Genomic DNA, 20,650 nt, shown 5'->3' with positions numbered 1-20,650 from the left:
TGGAATTAAAATTCAGAGAATGTGTGTCAGCTATCAGCTTGATAGGTATGTTCCAGAGGATTGAATTTACTCAAAGTCTAACACCAAACAAGTAAGATATTACTGGTCACAAATATAGATGAACGGCTTTTCATTTCCTTTAATAATGGAAGAATTCTAAAAGAAATATATCCAAAATCAGAGGCAGAAAATCTGTGTTCTAATGACACATCTAGTTACAGACCTGAGTTCCATAAAGTAAAAGCACACACAGTGAAGTCTATCACATTGAGAATGGAAAGGTGTAGAGTACAGACCTCTAATTCAAGCCCTGTCACCCACTAGTAGTATGACTCTCGGCAGAAACTTAACTTCTCATCTATCTCATTCCTCTTTTCTTTTCTTTTTTTCATTCCCTTTTTCTAATAAAAAAGAGTAAAATTAGATAAACAATAAGGTCCTTCCAGCTCCAAAAGCCATTACTCAACCCTGAGTCACTGCAGGGGATTGGATATTACCAAGAGGAATCTTTCCCAACTGTATATGGTATACATGGATAGTTGTGATACTATGCATAATGGAATCATAGCTATAACTACCTAGCCAAAGGGAAATAGGAACAGAACCTATGAGTCAGCTTACAAATTATCTACTCTAGGTGATAAAATGCAAAAAGTACTGTAATAATTATTCTCATAATTGATGCCCAAATATAATCTAAAAACTTAAGCTTCTCATGTCTAAGTACTTACCCTTTTCAAATTAAATGCATATGTATACATGCATATATATATATATGTATGCATATATATTTCCCAGTAAATAAGAATACCTTTAAAAAATTCTGGAACTTCACTTAAATTATATTCTTTGAGTCTCACAATTGAAATTGACTTGGTCTGTGGATCTCTCTATTGAAAAACTTGTCTTACGTTTATTTGGGTGCCATCTTCAGTTGACTCTACTTTTGGGATCAAGCCCAAGGGTAAGATCCATGTGGCAATGAAAATATAAAACTCTTTGGAGGACTTGACCACAAGGTTAGCAGGGACAGGAAAGAAATAGGTCTAGGGATTAGGAGTATTGAACTCAGATCTAGAAATTGTAAATCTAGTTTCCTTCAAGAAAGACCTTCTACATGACAAAGGCACAGCCCAATTATATGGTTAAGATTCATCTGCATTTCTCCTCTTCAACTTGATCCAGATGCCATTAGTTGGACGAAGAATCAACTCTCCTGCCAGACCAAGTTCTTCTCTTTTCTGGTTGGATTCTACCCAAAAATGCCTCAGGACACAGGAAAGAACAGTCTTTTCTTCCATTATGGCAAACCTTTGACCTTCAAATTAATGTAAATAGCATTAATTTAATTATACATATATCTCAAATCTGAAAATTATAGGTCCTACTAAATGAACCAAGTAACTTTATATTTCCACAGTAGGAACAATCAGAATCATTTGGGATGTTTGTTAAAAATGAAGATTCTTCAGTGCCCTTCTCAGCTCCTACCTAGTGCATCCGTATAGCTGGGGCGGGATAGATGATTGTATTTGAGCAAAATAGCAAATAAATTCTGGGGTCACTGAAGCATGAGAATCACTATTCTAGATGGCTTTCTTATTATTAATTTACCATAGAGTCACCAAATATGCTTCAGATTCATCCTTTTAGATCTGACCTCATTTTACTAACACATACATTTACATGGATGATAAAATGCTGGAGATCCTAATGCATGGTGATGTGCATTCATTTTAAGTACTTCATATGGCCATATGGTAAGCATTGTTTTCATTTTGCAAGATGCAATTCTTAAAAGCAGGGAACACAGACATTAGGTTAAATAAACTAATTGTTACAAATAAGTTTTCTACCATATAAGCCATATCCTACTTTGATCCAAAATCAATATTTTAAAGCTCCACCATGTAACTGATTGTGCTTTATGTTACGGGCCAAACTGTGTCCCCTTCCAATTCATATGTTGAAGCCCTAACCCTCGTACTTTGGAATGTGACTGTATTTGCAGATAGGATTTTTACAGAGGTCACTTAACTTAAAATGAGGTTATATGGACAGACCCTAATCCAATCTGACTGGTGTTTTTATAAAAAGAAGAAATCGGGATATCACACACAGGCAAGACCCTGTGGAGATAGAGGGAGGAGATGACCATCTACAAGCCAGGCTTTAGGAAGGTCTCAGAAGAAACCAACCCTCTGAACACCTTGATTTCAGACTTCAGATTCCAGAATATGAGAAAATGAAATATCTGCTGTGTAAGCCACCCAGTTGGTATTCTCTTGTTATGGCACCCCTAGCAAATTATTTTATGACAGTCTTTTTTGAAACAATAACATCTAGTGATATAGAAGAAAAAGAAAATCAGTTTTTTAAAGACTGTTGTCGATGAGACACTACATCTCAAAGAAATTATTGTGAGAAACTCATTACCATGTAGGCCAGACAGGTCAAACCAATTCTGATGGATACAAACCTATACAGTTTCTGGGTCCAGCAGAAAAGGGAATGTATGCGTATGGGTGGCGTCCTTGCAAATTTTCAGGAAAGAACCGCTCTGGCTGGAACTCCTCGGGATTTGGGAAATATCTTGGATCTCTATGAAGTGCGTAGGGAATGATGATCGCTTGGGAGCCTTTCACAACCTTGTAACCCGCTGTCAAGAGGTAGGCAAAACGCCATAAGAACCAAGTGAGATGGGCATTAAAAAATCCATTCTCCCCACTCTCTTGATTACAGAGTTCTTACCAACTACACAATCTTCGTTAAGATTACGGGCAAATAAGGGAACTGAAGGAAAAAGGCGAAGGCTCTCCTTAATGACACACTCCAGGTATTTGAGTTTCTTCAGGTCTTCTAAGGTAGCAGGACGATCAGACTTCCCTGGTTAAAGGAAATACATGAGATGACAATGAAAGAACTGTCTGGGCTTGGGGGATGGAGGAATCAAAGAGGAATTAATCAAAGCACTGAATGTTAAATACTTAGAGCCAAAATAGGATTTCTAATATTACACATAATCAAAATGAAATGAGACAATGTGTTAAGTGAGAGAAACCAGACACAAAACAAATCATGTATTGTGATTTTTATAATAATCACGATTATGATTCCATTTATAGGAAGTGCTCAGAACAGGTAAATCCATAAAGACTGAGAGTAAATCAGTGGTTGCCTGGGGCTGGAGGAAGAAGGAATGGGGTGTGGCTGATTAACCATATGGGGTTTCCTTCTCCGGGGCTGAAAATGTCACAGAATTAGATGGAGTAACAGTTGAACACTGTGAACGAACTAAATCGTATACTTTAAAATGGTTAATTTCAAGTTCTCAGAGCTTCCAGGTGTGCATCTTCTCTTGGACTTTCCCCACAGCAGCACGGCCCCTAAACGCCTTCATTCCTGTGTTAAACAAAGACATTAAGATCGCCTCCTGCCTCCAGACCAGAGAAGACATCAACCTCTCTGGACTTGCCACAGGAAGAAAAGGAGTATATAGCAAGGAGCAACTGAACATCTTGATGAAGTACAAAAAGAGATACATAGACTTGAGAAAAGCCAGTGAAGAATCTTGAAAGGATAACAGAAATATAACAAATGCCCTGACCATGTTTTCAAAGGAGGTTGGAATTGATCACCAAAATCCCAAATTCTGGGGTAACAGCATCTGTCAACCACCCACAAATCTGCCTTATTCGGAGAGGAAGATGAAGAGGCACTGCATCATCTGACCAGAGTCGAAGTGACAGTGTTTGAAGATATTAAACCAGGTTATAGAATAGAGGTTCATTTTGATTTAAAAAACAAACAAACAAACAAACAAAAAAAACAACCCTCTTCCTTCAAAAATAAAGTTCGTAGCTGAAATAAAATTTGTGCTCAGTTACTTTCATATTACACTTCAATTTTCTGTCTTTCCATCTACCTAATAGAAGGAGCTGGGGCTCCACGCTTGTTTAATGGGGGTGAGGGACAGAGCCTGGGAGCTGGATATTCCTCAGCCAGCCCAGGTGCTCAAGTTTTCTATTCTTAGCCCCCTCTGCACTGTGGGTGGTCTGAACTGGCTCACCTCCCTGAATTACACATGGTACACAGCTGTGCAGAGAACATTCCACTTGCCCCACCCTCCCAGGATAGTCCTACCTGCATGAACCCCATTCTTGGGCAAAATGTGGAAAAACAGATGAGTTAGGAGACGACATGCAAAATGGTATTTGGTCAGGTCCATGACAGTGCTAAGTTCCTGACATGGATGATGAAGAAGGGGATGGAGGAGGAGGGAGGACAGGAATGTGGAGGCGATGACAGATGGAAAACTGATGGATTCCAGTCTTCCTGTTTTCATTTTCTCCAGTCCACTTGTGGTCAGTCATGCTGTTCTTGACATCTCTCTTCTCTCCTTTATGCCATGGTTTTCAACTTATTTTGGGGGATGATACACTGAGCACAATACACTGGGAAGAGAAACTCTACCCTTTTCTGTTCCAAATCCCTCTCCATCTCAACCAAAACTTCATATAAACAACATTACTATGCTCTGTGGGGGCAGAAACAAAAACAAAAACAAAACAAACAAAAACAAAACCCTTCTGCTCCCTTAGCTGCTGGAAGCTGGAGGATGCTTGGCCCTGGAGCAGTGGTACAGAGAATTTTAGTTCTTTTCCTTTTCCTCAGTATTGGGCTCAGAGGTATACTGTGTCTTTGTGTAAATGTGGACACTTACCATTTACCAACATGTATCTACTTTCTCTTGCTTTTATTATTTTTTTAAAAATGGGTGCCTAGAAGATCAGGGACGGGTGGGTTTGAGATGTTTGGATAGGTAAAGTGGGCATCTTGACTACATGGCTTCTCCTTTGGCATTGTGATGTTTAATGGTATCTTTGCAGTTTAAGATGACACTTTAGAAATAAAATTCTCAGGGCACCTAGATGGCTCAGTCAATTAAGCGTCTGCCTTCAGCTCAGGTCATGATCTCAGGGTCCTGGAATTGAGCCCTGCATTGGACTGTCTGCCCTGTGGGGAGTCTGCTTCTCCCTCTCCCTCTGCCTCTGCCCCTGCTCTCTCTCTCTTTCTAATAAATAAAAAAAATCTTAAAAAAAGAAAGAAAATTCTTTCCTCATGACATGAGCACTACCACTCAATGGGAGACTGAATGAGCCTGTAAGACCTTATCTGGAGTTGACATTCTCTATTATAATTTTGTATCTGTTTATTTTTAAATTTTCTCTTTTTTTTTCCTCACTGGGGGAAAAAAGATGATACTTGATTTTAAACACTAATGGTGTGCCAGTTGCTTTGTTACAATAAAACTAAACACACACAAAGAAGTGGCTAACTTTATGTGTAACAAGACAAATTAATACTTGCAACACCCATAGATTAGTTGCTTATGAAATTTTAGAGCTAATATTGGGGGTAGAAGAAAAAGCGAGACACCATTAGTAGAAAGCATGACAAGCGACAGAATAAAGTATTTCAAATAATAGTGTTTTAATTATGTGAGGTCAAAAAGTATTTGTGAGACCAGCAATGAGCTAGACATTGCAGAGGATACAAAAAGTGAACTTACTCCAAAAGGATGTGTGAGCTTTTCAAAGACCAAATTAACTCACCATAGGCAATATGAGAGAAATTAAAATCAATACAGGAAAAAAAACCCGACTATAGAAACAGAGCCAAGAAGTTTAGATTGTCTCCATTCCACTAAATAAAGTCTTCCCTCTTGATATGAAATTCCAGTCCTCAGACAATCTGAACATTAAACTACTTGTTCAGCCTCATCTCTCAATATCTTCTACTCTATGTTCCAAATTCTAGCTGCCCCTCACTGTTCACTACTGTCCTCCAAATGTTTCCACTTCTGTGCCATTGTCCATCTGTTCTCCTCTTTCTAGAATGTCTGTCGTCTCCTCCTTTTACCTTTATTTTTCCTTTCCTACTTCTTTTCTCTATACAACTGCATCAGACACCATTTGTTGGTTGGCTGACCCAATCTTTCATTTTCTCCTTCCAGCTGTGGGAGTCATGTGATATGTGAGTAAACAAAGGGTGAAATTGATGGCACAATGTGTGGCCCCTTTGTGGTTGGCTGGAAATGGCCCCTATATATGTCAAGTACTAATCCCTGGGACCTGTAAAGGTTACCTTATTTGGGAGAAAGTTATCTTTGCAGATTTGTCTCATTAATGATTGACAAATGGGGGAAATATTTTGGATTATACAGGTGGGCTCTGAATGCCATCACAAATGTCTTTATAAGAGAGAGGAGATCTCTCTCTCTCTCCCTCACACACGCACACACACACACACACACACAAAGAGTCAGAAAGAGAGAGACAGAGAGACAGAGAAGAGAAGGAGGTGTGAAAAATAGAGGCAAAAATTTGAGTGATGAACCATAAAGGAATGCTGGCAGGGACCAGAAGGGGGAAGAAAAGATTCTCCACTAGGGCTTCCAGAAGGAGAACAACCTGCCAGCGCATCAATTTAGGCTCAGTATTACTGATTTTGGACTTCTGGTGTTCAGAACCATGAAAGAATACATTTCTGTTGTTTTAAGCCACCCAGTTGGTAGAATTTGTTACAGCACCTCCAGGAATCTAATACATTCTTCATTCCCCCTTCCCCTTTCTTTTGTCTTAAAGATAAACATGAGACCTGGAACAACAATCAAGAAGACAAAAGCCACAATGGTGAAGAAGAGAGAGAAAAGAGAACAAGACTGGGCCTCTGACGACACCCCTGTTGGATTCAGCCTAGGACTCTTACCTATACTCCCACATACCTTGCATGCCTAGCTATACAAGCAGATTTCTGCTTGTATAATAGATTGTATAATAGAAATTTATGTCCTGGTCAGATGCAACCCAATATGGAACAGCTTTCCTGGACCCCCTCTAACTATTATCACCTGTTCCTTGCTGCTCCCAAAGAGTACCTTCTTCATATCACTCAAGTGCATAGCCAGGACTCTGTGCTTTACGCACAATGGCTGGTTCATCTACTAGGCAGTGGGGTCCTTAGAGACAGTAGCATTTACCTGTGCATCCCCAGCATCTAGCCCAATGCAGTCACATGCCAGGCAAGTTAGCAAATGCCTATAAGTGAGCAGAAGAGACCTTGCAAAAGAGACGGTACTGGAAGGGATCCCACATGGCAGCTTTCTTTCTAATTGCAGTGTCTCTGTAACAGGTCCTACTGCCCTCCTTAATGAGCATGAATGGCATTTGTTTCAGTGGACTCGGGACCCACAGAGCAGGTAACGATGGGGACAAACATACCAAACACGTCCTCCAGTTCACTGTCCACTTGTTTCTGGACTTCTGGGTAAGAACCCAAGAGATATAAGGACCAGTTTATCGCCGCTGCTGTCGTATCATGGCCCTACAAATGTGAGAAGAAACATGGCTTAAAAAGCAGAGTTGAATCGAGAAGACCAGGAATGATGACTCTGTTTTGAGTTGTCTCTGACTTTGACAGCTACGATGTGACTCCAGAACATAACAAATTAATTCCATACAGCATCTCACCTTGGTGAGAAGCAAACATATAAACAGTCCCTTCAAGGTGGAGGTTCATGCTCAGAGAGACATTTCACCTCTACATGGAACTGTCTACATGGCGAGAAGCAGCTCAGCTGTGCTGATAAGGTGACATTCCAAGGAATTGGGGCGCACTAGGTAGTTATTTATTTATTTATTTATTTATTTATTTATTTATTTATTTTTCACTAGGTAGTTTTAAAAGGGGAAAAGTTCAAGGGCACCTGGGTGGCTCAGTGAGTTAAGCACCTGCCCTTGGCCCAGGTCATGATGCCAGAGTCCTGGGATCGAGTCCTGCATCACGTCCCTTGCTCAGCTGGGAGTCTGCTTCTCCCTCTGCCCCCTCCCCACTTGCGTGCACACACACACTCTCAAATAAATAAATTCCTTTTGAAAAAATAAAAGGGGAAATATCTGACTTTTGTGAGCCAGCTTGCCAGATCTCTACTTCTCTACTTTCACCATTTGCAAGGTAGGCTTTACCTGTCCATGCTGGACAGCAGGGAGCATATACACAGTTCTAAGCATTTGCCACATCAAGAAGTTAGCAAATAGCTTCATTTAATATTTGCTTGAGTTCTAGGAAAAACACTAAACACTTTGCAGAAACTAACACAATTGTTCTTCACAAAACATTCATGAAATCTTGATAATGCTATTTACATTTTAGAGAGCAAATACTGAGACTGAATTTTTTATTTTATTTTGTCTGCTACTGGGAGAAAGCAGGATGAAGCAAAACAAAGCACAGAATTTACAAGGAGCACACCACTGGGCTAGGTGGGGGCAAAAACCTAAGTATCTAATGGCTGGCACCCAGGCAGTGAAAGGCACGGCACTAAAAGCCTGCACCCACCTTAGGAAGGAGGTCACAATATTACAGTCTGTGGTATGCCTTCTATTTGATGCAAAGAAGGAAAAAACTTAGAATTTCAAAGAACGTTAGAACTGGAAGAAAGAGATCATTGGTCTGGCTGTTCACATGAATGTGAGAGGTCACTGGGGGCAGATGGATGTGTGTGCACCATATACATGTATGTATGTATGTATGTGTAGGTAAAGGTACATGCATGACAGTGCATATGTATATGTGTGTATGGACACGCCTGTGTATGTGTGTGTGCACATGTGTGTGCATAGAGGGTGGAGATGTGAGAAGGTCTCTCCACTTCAACATAAGAGCTAATATATTGGGGATTCCTGGGTGGCTCAGTGGTTCAGCGCCTGCCTTTGGCCCAGGACATGATCCTGGAGTCCCAGGATCGAGTACCACGTCAGGCTCCCTGCATGGAGCCTGCTTCTCCCTCTGCCTATGTCTCTGCCTTTCTCTGCCTTTCTCTCTCTATGTCTATCATGAATAAATAAATAAAATCTTTTTTAAAAAGAGCTAATATATCTGCTATATGCTTCCCACAGGCCAGGCACAATTCTTGGTGCACTTTAAAAAATCATTAATCTAATCTGTGAGGCCCATGCTTTGACAATGAGGATGCTGGAGCCCAGAAAGGCTGCATGAGGTGCCCAAGGTCACACATCTAGGACAAGTCATGGCTGAGAATCTGGCCTCCGAGCCCACATGCTTATTCCCTCTCCACTTTTCTCATACAATTTCTTTTCAATAAAGTACTCTGCTTAAAAAATAAGGCTGAAATCACTGATCTAGCCCATCTCTCTATTTTACACATAGGAAAGCTGGGACAGAGATCGGAGATGATTGAAGCCATCTGGTATGGCCAGTATGAACCAGAAGAAGAGCTCGTCTATAGATGTTTAACACGGCCTGCTTTCTGCTACAGCGCACAGACGGTCCTCCCTCAGGAAGAACAGAGGGACGAGCACTGGCATCACATCCAGGCAGTTGCGCAGAGCAACTAACACACCACTGAGCACATGCTGAGCCATCGAAAACTACTGATACCTTTTGCTTTCCTCCACTTCCAAAATATTACCACATGGTGCTTAAAAAAAAACCCATTTCTTTATTTGGCAATTCATATATTCAGAGACTCAGTCCTTGTAATATTTAATATAGTTAGTTAGAATTATCTTGCTAAAAACTGCATCTTTTATTATGACTATTATTATTTGAAGACCAGAAATCTTTTTAGAATCACAAACTGGCTAAATTCTCTAGCAGAGGGCTCTTGTTCCTGCTTTAGTTAGGGGCAGCTCACAGCAGTAGCTATGTCCTCATGGGTAGAAGCACGAGGAAGACAAACTGCTTTAAAAGGAGCTGGTGAAGAAACAAACTTGTGGGTTTTTAGAGATTAAAAGGAAGTGGGAAGCAATACAGAGAACTGATAGTAATCTCTGGCTGTTCTTCTGCTTGGAAAAGTCTGACAAACATTAGTTTTACTTGAGAAAAAACAAATGTGTCTATGCTGTAACCACCACGAATCAAAGATTTTCTGAACAAGGAAGTTGATCTGATACTTACTTAGGTTCTTAAATTTTATAATTTTTACTGGTGATCTAATGACTCTTCCTTAGTTATGTTAAGCTACTTTAAAATTTCATTAGGGGTGCCCAAGTGGTGCAGTTAAGCATCTGACTCTTAGTTTTGGCTCAGGTCAAGATCTCAGGGTCATGGGATCGAGCCCCAGATGGGGCTCTGAGCTCAGTGTGGAGTCTGCTTTGGATTTCTTTCTTCTACTCCTACTCCTCTCTCTCTCTCTCTCTCTCTCTTTCTCTCTCCTAAATAAATAAATAAATCTTTAAAATAAATAAATCTTTAAAATAAATAAACTTTTATTAAACTTCTAAAAATATGTTAAAGATTCTAAAAAAATAACTGAAATTTATTTAATGATACCTAAAAATAACAATGATATAAAATACCTCAAACATGAAGGTGTCAACTTCTTCTCGAACATCTTCATGACGTAGCTTGTTCCCTTCATCATCAGTCACATTTAAAAGCAAGTCAAGAAAAGCTCTGCGTTTATTTTTGGAGGGGGAGCAGTCCTTGTCAGCACTTCCATGTTCTTCGTCTCTCTTCAGTTCACTGGACCGTTCAGCGATGACCTATGATTTAAACAATCACATGCTTTTGTTTGGAATTTATTATAACCCAACAATATACTTTTCTATGAAAATATACTAGCTTCTTTAACTTATTTTTTCTGAGACTATCCTATCCTTGCTATCTCAGCAATAACTTAGGCTCTTGGAAAAATATAACCATGCTTCCTTTTGAATTTTAGGGCATTAACTGATAAGACTTCTAAAAATGAATTTAGTATCAGACAACTTCAGAATTTTCAAGTGCTATTTTTACAGTCTTTCCAATGGGGTATAGCGTAATCATCTCTAGAGACCAGAATGAGCCAACGAGACAAAAATATAGGTGCTGGAAAGAACGCAGTCCTTAGATAGTAGACTAATTACACATTGTTCTAATTACATGTTGGAGAAAAGAAATAGCAAGTTGACAGCTCACCTGTTTGCTTGCTGTTCCTTCTGGCTAGACTGCTCCTTCCTCTGTGTGGCTGGCTCCCTCCTTTCTTTCAAGTCTCTGCTCCTCATCACACTATCAGAAAGACCCTCCCTGATGGCTGTGATGCTAGTCCCTAGCACTATCTTCCCATGCTTACTCTACTTTTTCCCATTTCCCCTGCCATCTGGCATGATGCTACACTTGGTACTTTGTGCCTTTCTCATCTAATTCAAATGTATGACCCATGTGGTAGAGAATTTGTGTTTGTTCATTGATATATTTCCAACCTCTAGAACACTGCCTGGCATTTTAAAAACACTCTTTATTTGTTGAATGAATGAAAGCATTAAGGCCCATCAATGCAATTTGGCTATACATTTCAACTTTTTTCTCCTATCAGGAAATTCATCAAACCTGCTGGTTAGTGGTTTGAATGAATAGATCCTAAGTTCTTTGAGGGCAAGCTCTCCAATGGAACCCCTGGTGCACAGCATTCAGGATACAATTTTCAATGTTTTATTAAATGAATTATACTGTTTATCATTAATTATTGATATTAATGTTTAGGATTCATTAATTTAGGATTCATTAATTATTGATATTGATATTAATGCATGAAATTTGAGGATAAATTCAATAACACCCATAAAATACAAACTGTTGGCTACTCTCCTATAGCCAGGTGGTTGTTCTATATTCATTTTTTACAACAGACTGACATCCTATATCCAAAACAACATCACTATCTCTTTGCTATCTTTGAATTAGAAATAAAATAGTAAAATCCAATTAATTTTAATTTTTTCCAAATTGAAATACTAAAATAAAGGCCCTTTGCCTTTGAAAACTACTGTCTAAAAAAAAAAAAAAGAAAAAGAAAGAGAACTACTGTCTAATCCAAACATTTTCCAGAAGACTCTTATAATCCTCTTCTCTCTATTCTTATAACATAGCACTCAGTTTCTTCATAAATATCCAGTACATATTTTTTAAATAGATAACCTCCCTTACTAAACTAACCTCTTCTAGGATAGAGAACATATATGTCTTACTCATTACTATATTTCTAACATTTGGTAAAGTATTTGGCACTCAGCAAGTGCTTAATTAATATTTACCAAATACAGGATTGAAATGTAATCATGCTGCCTCCTTTTTTCCATTATTCAATTCAATTTTTATGAGGCACAGGCTCCACGGTCCTGCACTAGGTATATTGACAAAACCTAAAAATCATGGATTTAAAAATTTCTGGAAATGGATGATGGTGATGGCTGCACAGCATTGTGAATGTAATGCCACTAAACTGGACATTTAAAATGGCTACAATGGCAAATTTTTATATTATGTATATTTTACCACAATAAAAAAAAGTAAACTGAGGACTTACATTATTGGTAAAATTATGTAGGATCTCTAGGTTCCTTTTGTGTTCCCGGCCTTCTTTAAACATAAGAAACAAAAAGTCAAGCCAGAGCCAGGGCATCTTCATTCTTCGATGTATTGTATCACTCATTCTATAAATAGGATAAAAATATATTGGCTGATCCATGGAAAAATGTGTATTTCTTTAGCACCTACTCTCAACAGGGTAATATATGGGAATGAGGTCTATTTGTCTTAGAGGCTACTAAGAGCTCCATGCTTTATGCTCAATAATGAATCCATGGGCTTTTACACATCCAATGAAGCTTACAAATTTTAATGCTTTCATTAGTGGAAGGAAGAATTCATTAGAAAACATCCTTACAAGATCTGATGTCTGCTTCTGTTTCTTCAGAAAGAATTCCTGACCTCATAAGGCTGCTGTGGCTCTTGGATCACATGTTGGGATGAAATATGCCTCTTTTTAATATCCACTCATTTATCACTCCTCTGGAGTGATAAAACCACTGGTTACCCTCTTCCACAGAAAAGTGCTCATTAAGTACCCATCTGTCACACAGCTGTCTTGAGTAACTCCCTTGTCATTTCCAGTGATAAAGAAGCAAGACCTCAACAGGATTCCCTCCTTCGAGATTGACTTAGACACCAACTCTTCAGAGACATGTTTTCTGACCACTCATCCATAGGAAATATCCCTGTTTTTCTTTTTTCTTTTTTTTTCTTTTCTTTTCTTTTCTTTTCTTTTCTTTTCTTTCTTTCTTCTTTTTTTTCTTTTTTCTTTTCTTTTCTTTCTTTTCTTTTTTCTTTTTTTCCTCTTCTCTTCTTTTTTCTTCTCTTCTCTTATTTCCTTCCTTCCTTCCTTTTTTAATTTTTTGATAGAGAGAGAAAAAGAGAAATCTCAAGTAGAGGGGAAGAGGGAGAGAGAGAGAATACCAAGCAGACTCCCTACTGAGTACAGAGCCTCACGAGCCTGACCTCATAACACTGAGGTCATGACCTGAGCCAAAATCAAGAGATGGACACTTAACCAATGGACCCACCCAGGCACCACCTCTGTTTTCCTTTCTAATGTCAACTTGATCCTTTCTTTCTAAGCAATTATTGGAATTTATGTTTATATTTATTTGTTTCAATGCATGTCTCCCTACTAATCTTCCTGTTGGTGTGCCCCTTAAAACTGGTCAGCACCTACTACAATGAATGGCAGATTACAGATGCTCCATAAATACGTATTTATTTATTAAAATAAAGTAAACTGAGCAGTGAACTTAAAGATAGGCTATATCAAATAAAATCCTGGCCCCAAATCGTAATAGTTGAATAACTACAAGCCATCTTTAAAATAAAATTGTTTTGATTGAAAAATAATACATACTCAGAGTAGAAAATATGAGAAAGGAAAATGAACAACAAAAGCAAAACACAGTAGGAAATAGAAGCCCACACACAAAATAATAGTAACTATAGCTGATATTTTGGTATAGTATCTTCTAGCTTTTCCTGTCTATAAAAAATTTTTTGTACCTAGTAGTTACCATTCTTTAAAACCTGGTTTTATTTTTACCACTTAGCATTGTAATCTCTCAATATATTGTAAAATAATCATTTTAAAATTATGGCATAATCTGGGTGTGTCATAATTTACAAAACTGTTCCTCTACTGGTAAAATATATGCTTCAATGACGAGGTCAATTTTAGTATAAAGTTTCATTTCGAAACAATGAAAAAGATACAAATTATTAGCAATAATTTTTAAAGCCCTAAGCAGCAATCATTTTAAAGATAATTACAAGGACTTCACTTACCTGTAGATGGCACGAACATACTCAGAATCCTCATTATTTTGAGCCCCAATATTCTTCCCCATAGCTGTTTCTGTAAAATAAAGACAAGAAGCAACCACTCAATTCTAGCACATAACCTGTGTTTATTTTTCAGTGGAAAACACTCAGAAAAAAAAAAAAAAAGGACTTAAGTTCTGTTGTTCTTATAGAGTTGAAAATGGCTCCCTCCCTCTTTTGCTCCTTCTCCTGTAAATTTCTCCTCCTGCTTCCTGCTTCTTCCTCCCTCTGCCCTTCCTGGCATGTTGGATCTGTGACTGCTTTGCTCAAGACCGTCACAGTGGCTGCTGCTTCTCAGGGGGCTGAGCAATAGGGCCACCCTGAAAAGTACAATATCCTTTCCCATCTCCTTATTTGCCTTTCCACTGGAATGCTATTTTCTGTTTGGGCCATTCTATCTTTACATCAGAACTTTAGAAACAAATCAGTAAGACTTACCACAAATTATATCTAATGCACAAAGAGTGATGTAAAAAAAGCAGTTAAATGCTTCTTGGTTAACATGTTTTTCAAGCTTATTAACCAATATATTTGCGTGTTCATTCATGACATCTAAGAAATCTTCCAGAATCGTAAAATGGAAAGTGGGTGTTAACATTTTTCTCCTAGATCGCCATTTGTTTCCAGTACTAGAAACACAATGCATGGTTACAAATAAGAGAAGCAACATCAGAAACAAATTATAAATTTAGTCAACAAATCTCTAGTGAAAGGGCTTAATCTACAGATCCTCAAATGCTTCGGTCAGAATGGCAAAGATTCATATAGTGCTAAGAATGTGGATAGTTTAGATATTATTCTATATTACTAATATTTAAGGGAGCACTCATAAAAACTGAATAATTTGAGAATTGTTCTAAATTTCTCAGTTCTGAGTTTTTAAAAATTAGAATATCTTTTCTCCCCTCTATTAATACCTTAGTCCTCAGATGATCCTCATGGTCTGTACTTCTACTTTGAGCTCTATTATCTTCAGATTACCCACAGACCCCAGTAAGGGTCCTGCCTTTCTCTTGGCAGGGCCTCTTTCTGAGGATGGAGTCCTGTTTCTGGACTCCAGTTCTAGGACTGAGGTTTTATGCTCCATATGTGTCTCTGAAGCTGACTGCCTTTTTCACTGGATTTTCACAAACTACCTGCCCCAAACTCTCCTTGGCTTTACTCCATTCATACACCTGACCTGATTCTTCTTGAAACACTGCTCATCATCATTACTGAGTCCCGTGGTTGGAGATTACCATACACCCTGGACTCTTGTCTGACAGAACCAATTGTTCTCCAGACCTTTCCTTCCAGTCTCTTTCCTACTTCCTGGCACCACAGTCTTACAGACAGGACAACTACTTTGTGGCAATTCCTGACATAACATGTTACCAATGGAAGTAACTCTTTCTATGAGACAGCTTTACAAATTTACACTGACATACCTTGTAAGAAGTCCTAGGCCAAGCCATGGTTCTAGGAACTTGTATACATAGGATTTGTCGATTTGCCTTGAACTAGTTAAAATTACCTCGGAAAGAAAAAACATGAGAGATATATAGATAGACATCAAAACCATTTCAACAATAAGTTTAATTCTACCTGGCTAGAACACTTTTAAACTAACATCTCATAGCTATTACTTCTCTGGGACTCATTTTTTATTCCTGTGCCTCAAAGAAAGTCAAGTAGAGTTTTGAACATGTAACTATCATTTGGTCTTGGGACTACATGGAATTGAGAAAAAGGAACTGTCCAGGATGATGCCCTGGTTCCTACCATGAACTAAGAACCAAGTGGAGTCATTTATTGAGGGTGAGGGGATAGGGGAGAGGAGGTAAGTGAACCCAAGTATGACCACATCTAGGGAGATAGAAATCACAAGTTCATTTTTGGGCATGTTGTCATGGAGACATTCAAGTTGCTATGCTCTGAAACAGGAATGATGCTCAGGATAAAGACTGAACTAGAAGCACACATCTGAATATCTCCAGCATGGAAGTAACACTTTGAAAGCCATGAATGCAGTCAGATCACCTGGAATCCAAGTGAAGTAGAAGGGATAAGCATTTAGGTCCGAGCACAAAATGCTCCCCAGGCTCCCAGCTGCAGCCATGTACTCTGGACAGATCTCTCCACACACACCAAGCCTGCTCACATCAAGTCAGCTCAGCAGCGTGAAATCCTATGCCTGTCTCCTCACTCTTTACTCTGAACAAGGATGCTACAATGTGGTACAAGAGAAATCCAACATGTTCACTGCAATAACTAAGAAAGACATACCCCAGCATTATGGCCTAGGAAATTGTGTTTCATTTTGTTCCATGAAAAGGAGCTCTGTTTATCCCCTTTTTACTCCCTGATCCAAATCCCTTTTACCATCAAACCACAAGATAATCTCCCTGGTGTCATAATGATAAGTAAAAGGTATACAGTCTTTTTGAGCAGTTAACAGCATGCATTAATGCTATTTGCCCTATCAATACCAGATGAGCAATACTTTTTGGGAAAATTAACTTGGAAAAATAAACTTGTAATGGATGTGAGACTCTGATCACCTTGGGAGAAACACTCATACTTTATTATTCTAACATTTTTGGACTTGTGAAACAGTGCCTGTTAGATAATATGTGGGCTCACTTATGGAATAATCCATTTATGGTTCTATAAAACTATATCCTTATGCAGACTTTCCAAAAAAGGAGAACAAGTATCTTGGGTCTGATAACAAATATGCACAGAGGCTGCTTCATCCAGAGCCTGCTACCCTCCCCAGGATTTAGACTATATCTGGAAAGCATTAAATGGCACCTACAGAGCCAAAAATACTTAATGAAATGCTCAATATACTGAATTCAATTCAATATAGGAATACTGTTATTATAGTTCTTCTAATGAGCCTTTCACACCACCAAATATGCAGTGGAGCAGTGTTCCTATTAACCACACACTCACCTCTACATTTTCAGCACTATAAATGGCCACTATTGGTATGGGCCCAAGCCAGAGTTTCAGGAGTGGCAGGTGTCGGGATTCTTCGCTGTAAAGAATGACCTGCTGAAAAAATTCTGGGAGAAAATATTTAATTTTCAATGAGTTTCTTGTTGTGTCTTTTGGGTTTTTTAGGAGGGAGTTGTTTATTTATTTACTTTGGGCAAGTCACTTAATATTTCCCAGACCTCTCACATCTTCAAGGTAAATCACATAGTGCCTATTAAATGATAAAATAATTGAATTGTGTAGGAAATTTAATTATGAGTAAGAAAACATCCAAGAAACGTGCACCTCCAAAGAACCCAACCCTTCCTCTCAAGGAGCTTCTAACCATGGGAGATGGTGACTTTTGTAACACCAGAGAAAATGAAATGGTTGCTAAAACAGAAGCTTAAGTCTGGGGAGTGACTGATTCTCACTGAGAAGACTGAACAATATCATGAAGGAGAAGGCATTTGATCATTAAAAAAAAAAATGACTTGTATTTTTATAGGCAGAAAAGGGGAAGAAGTAGGAGTAAAACAGAATGTAAGCCAAGCAGCAGAAATAGAAAAGCAGAAGCACAGAGGTCTGGAAATTCCCTGTAGGTACAACCAAAGCATCAGATGGGGTGATACCTCTGGAAGAGGAGATTGGAGCATTGGAGAGTTTGATTTTCTTTTATATACTCTAAGGAGTAATTGGAAGTTTCCAGTGAGAACTAGCACGACTGGAGTCATATTTTAGGACAGTAACACCAATGTGGTGACATCCGCAAATCACCGGGGGATGCTGGGGCCACAGAAAGCCTCTCAGGATGGGGAAGAGGCTGAGATTCAGTGCAGCCAGTTAGGGGCATCAACACGCATTAAATTTACTCCTTAAAATAACTCTGCCATACAGTTACTTTTACAAGTAAAGGGGGGAAAAACCCTTCTAACTTAGAGAGTTTTAATATTTGCTTTATATATTTTGGTGCTCATCTGTTAGGTGCAAATATATTTACAAATGCTATAACTTCTTGTTGGATTGACCCCTTTGTCATCGTGGAACGCCCTCTTGGTCGTTTATGACAGTTTTTGTTTTAAAGTCTCTTTTTTGTCCTGGTATTAGTATAGCTTCCCAGCTTTCCCTTGGTTTCCATTTGCATGAAACATCTTTTTCTATCCCTTCCCTGTCAATCCGTGTGTGTCCTTATATCTGAAATGAGTCCCTTATATGCAGCATAGATATGGGTCTTGTTTTTCTACCCATTCAGCCACACTAGGATTTTTGATTGGAGAATTCCATCTCTTTACATTAATTACTGATATTGCCATTTTGATCAGTGTTTTCTGGCTGTTGTTGAAATTCTTCTCTGTCCCCTTTTTCTTCTCTTGCTCTCTTCCTTTTAGAGAGTTTTAAGCAACTTCTCAAATATAAACAACATGGTTGCAAAGCTGGAAATTGAGCAGAACTTTGCCTGATGCCAGATTCTAGGACTTGCTGGATTTAAAAGTCCCTTTGTAAAAGCTGGTATGTTGTCACTTTCTACACTCAGAAAGTAACTCCAAGAATTACTTTAAATACTCCAATCAACTCACAGTTTATTTTGAAACAGGTCTCATTGGCTAGAGATTTCAATTCTTAGAAAAAATTTCCCAAAAGAACATGATGAGGTTGTTTAAGTGCGTTATTTCTTGTTTCTTAAACCTCAGGGTAGAAGGAGAGGTTAGCTCTGTTACAGTATTAACCAGGATAATTTTTACAACCACTGTATCTAAATGCATTACTGGATCAGTTGTGACATTAGTCACATGCTATTTAGCTGGTGAAAAGTTAACTTGGATTTCTCCTGCCAGAAAACAATTCCAATATTTTGACAAACACCCCCATGAGGCCTTATTTATTCCGGTGAAGTTGAGATGACAGCATTTTGGGGGTGGAACAGCGAGGGACAGAGGTGGAAAAGAAATTATCCTTCAAGCTTTGAAGTTAAGTTGTAAAACTTATCTACAGTTCATTTGGGGTAAAATTGGGTTGTGGTCCTAGGTTTATTTTAGAATACATCATTTTGGGCAAAAATTTTTTTTTCAGCTCTGGGTATCCCACCTTACACACCGAGAAAAATAAAGTGCTAAGATCTAATTCACCACCCCTGCTAGGAAACTGAAAACACCAGGTACTTTTGAGAGCTTTCTAACTTAAAGTGGTTTGTTCTTTCCCTCTCATCAACAGAGCATACATCAATCTCTTCAAAAAGATATCAGTAAAAAACAATTCCCTGTTTAATAAAGAAGGTCTTTAAAACATGCTGTGTACATTTGCCAGGAGGGCCTGCCCTCATAGTTTACCGGTATTATGTAACCTCCTTAAGAGAACTGAAATGAGAAGGCCAAGAAGGAAACAAAGTTGTGGGCAAGTCTTGTGATGTGGGGAGGGAGGGAGGGAAGTCTCAAATTAGTTTCTAGTCCCTGATTTTGCAGAAGCGGTGACTGGGTGGAGGCCGATGGTAAGTATTGAAAGGGACTTGTCCTGTTCCAAAGAAGTTTCTGCCCTCAAGGCTCTCAGAGCCAAGAGACAAGACAGGCAGTGTTTGGAGACAGGAGTAGCTGCCAAGTGGGGAAAGGAGGAAAAAGCAGCACAGAACTTAAGAAATCCTGCGTCCTCGCCTATACATAAAGAAAAAGTTCGCGTGAAACGGGGAGCTCGCTATTCTTTCTCCCAACAAGCTAGCACCCCAAGTAGAGATGCTCTGGGGGGGGGGGGGGCGAGAGGGTGGTCGGCGGGGAGGAGGTGCGGAGCGGGCTGAGGCGCGAGGAGCTGCTGCACCCTGGGGCTCCCCGCTAGGGGGGCCGCGCAGGCAGGGAGCCCCCACCCCCACCCCCACCCGCACCCCCACCCCGGAGCAGGTGCGCCCGGCCGGGCAGCATCCCCTACCTCTCCCGTCGGGCTTCATCAACAGCGAGTGTCCCACCAGCGGGTAGGCGCCGGGTAACGTGGGGACGGCCCTCATCTGCTGCCATTTCTGCGCGTAGCTCGCCAGCATCTGCAGGAGCCTCACCACTAGGGTGGCGCCCGCCAGCGAGGCGGCGCCCAGCGCGCCCCACAGCAGCAGCTTCTGCCCCAAGGGCACCAGCCACAGCGCGGGCATCGCGCAGCGCTCGGCTCCGCACGGCCACGGCCACTGCCCGCCGGGCGGCGCGGGGCGCAGCTCCAGCCCCTGGTCCTGGGAGGAGTCCCGGGACTCCGCAGGGATGCTCGCGCGCCCCGCGGGGGGGAGGTGGCTCCTCTCCTCCTCCTCCCCCTCCTCCTCCACCTTTTCCTCCTCCCCCTCCTCCTCCCCCTCCTCCCCCACCCCTGCCCCGCCCGGGGCTTCTCGCTGCAGGGGTCGCCCCCGGGACCAGGCTGGAGCCTCCCGGGCTCCTAGGAGCGCACCGCTGGGGCTGGGGGGGGGGGGGGGGCGGGGGGGGGGTTGTGCCTGCAAAACCCTACGTAATGCACACCG

At 40.1% G+C, this 20,650-nt stretch overlaps 1 protein-coding gene across 2 annotated transcripts; it reads right to left on the bottom strand.

The window, feature by feature from the left end:
• Positions 1-115: 115 nt before the first annotated feature.
• CYP4V2 (cytochrome P450 family 4 subfamily V member 2) lies at positions 116-20,346 on the bottom strand. Of its 2 annotated transcripts, none has more exons than XM_072776074.1 (11): positions 20,083-20,346; positions 17,146-17,258; positions 15,636-15,721; positions 14,647-14,837; positions 14,173-14,242; positions 12,371-12,497; positions 10,383-10,568; positions 7,284-7,386; positions 2,752-2,886; positions 2,480-2,659; positions 116-1,318 (listed from the first exon to the last, which is right to left on the bottom strand). In XM_072776074.1, the coding sequence occupies exons 1-11, from the start codon at positions 20,294-20,296 to the stop codon at positions 1,146-1,148; spliced, it is 1,578 nt and encodes a 525-aa protein (XP_072632175.1). In that variant the 5' UTR covers positions 20,297-20,346; the 3' UTR covers positions 116-1,145. The 2 variants fall into 2 exon arrangements, with proteins under 2 accessions (XP_072632175.1, XP_072632176.1); XM_072776075.1 differs by lacking the exon at positions 20,083-20,346 and adding an exon at positions 16,228-16,414.
• Between the last annotated feature and the right edge of the window lie 304 nt (positions 20,347-20,650).

This window comes from Canis lupus, chromosome 15 (genome assembly GCF_048164855.1).
Source record: "Canis lupus baileyi chromosome 15, mCanLup2.hap1, whole genome shotgun sequence".
Lineage (NCBI taxonomy): Eukaryota > Metazoa > Chordata > Mammalia > Carnivora > Canidae > Canis > Canis lupus.
The sequence above is the reverse complement of the archived record's forward strand: the minus strand, read 5'-3'. Positions and strand labels throughout refer to the sequence as shown.

Bases quoted from the DNA above. Each gene is read 5' to 3' on its own strand.
- CYP4V2 (XM_072776074.1), bottom strand. From the start codon at position 20,296: ATGCCCGCGCTGTGGCTGGTGCCCTTGGGGCAGAAGCTGCTGCTGTGG. The intron at 2,887-7,283 runs GTATGTTTGTCC...TCCTTTAACCAG, and splicing joins TGAACTGGAGGACGTGTTTG to GGAAGTCTGATCGTCCTGCT. The intron at 1,319-2,479 runs GTTTGTATCCAT...ATTAATTTGAAG, and splicing joins TGGACCCAGAAACTGTATAG to GTCAAAGGTTTGCCATAATG.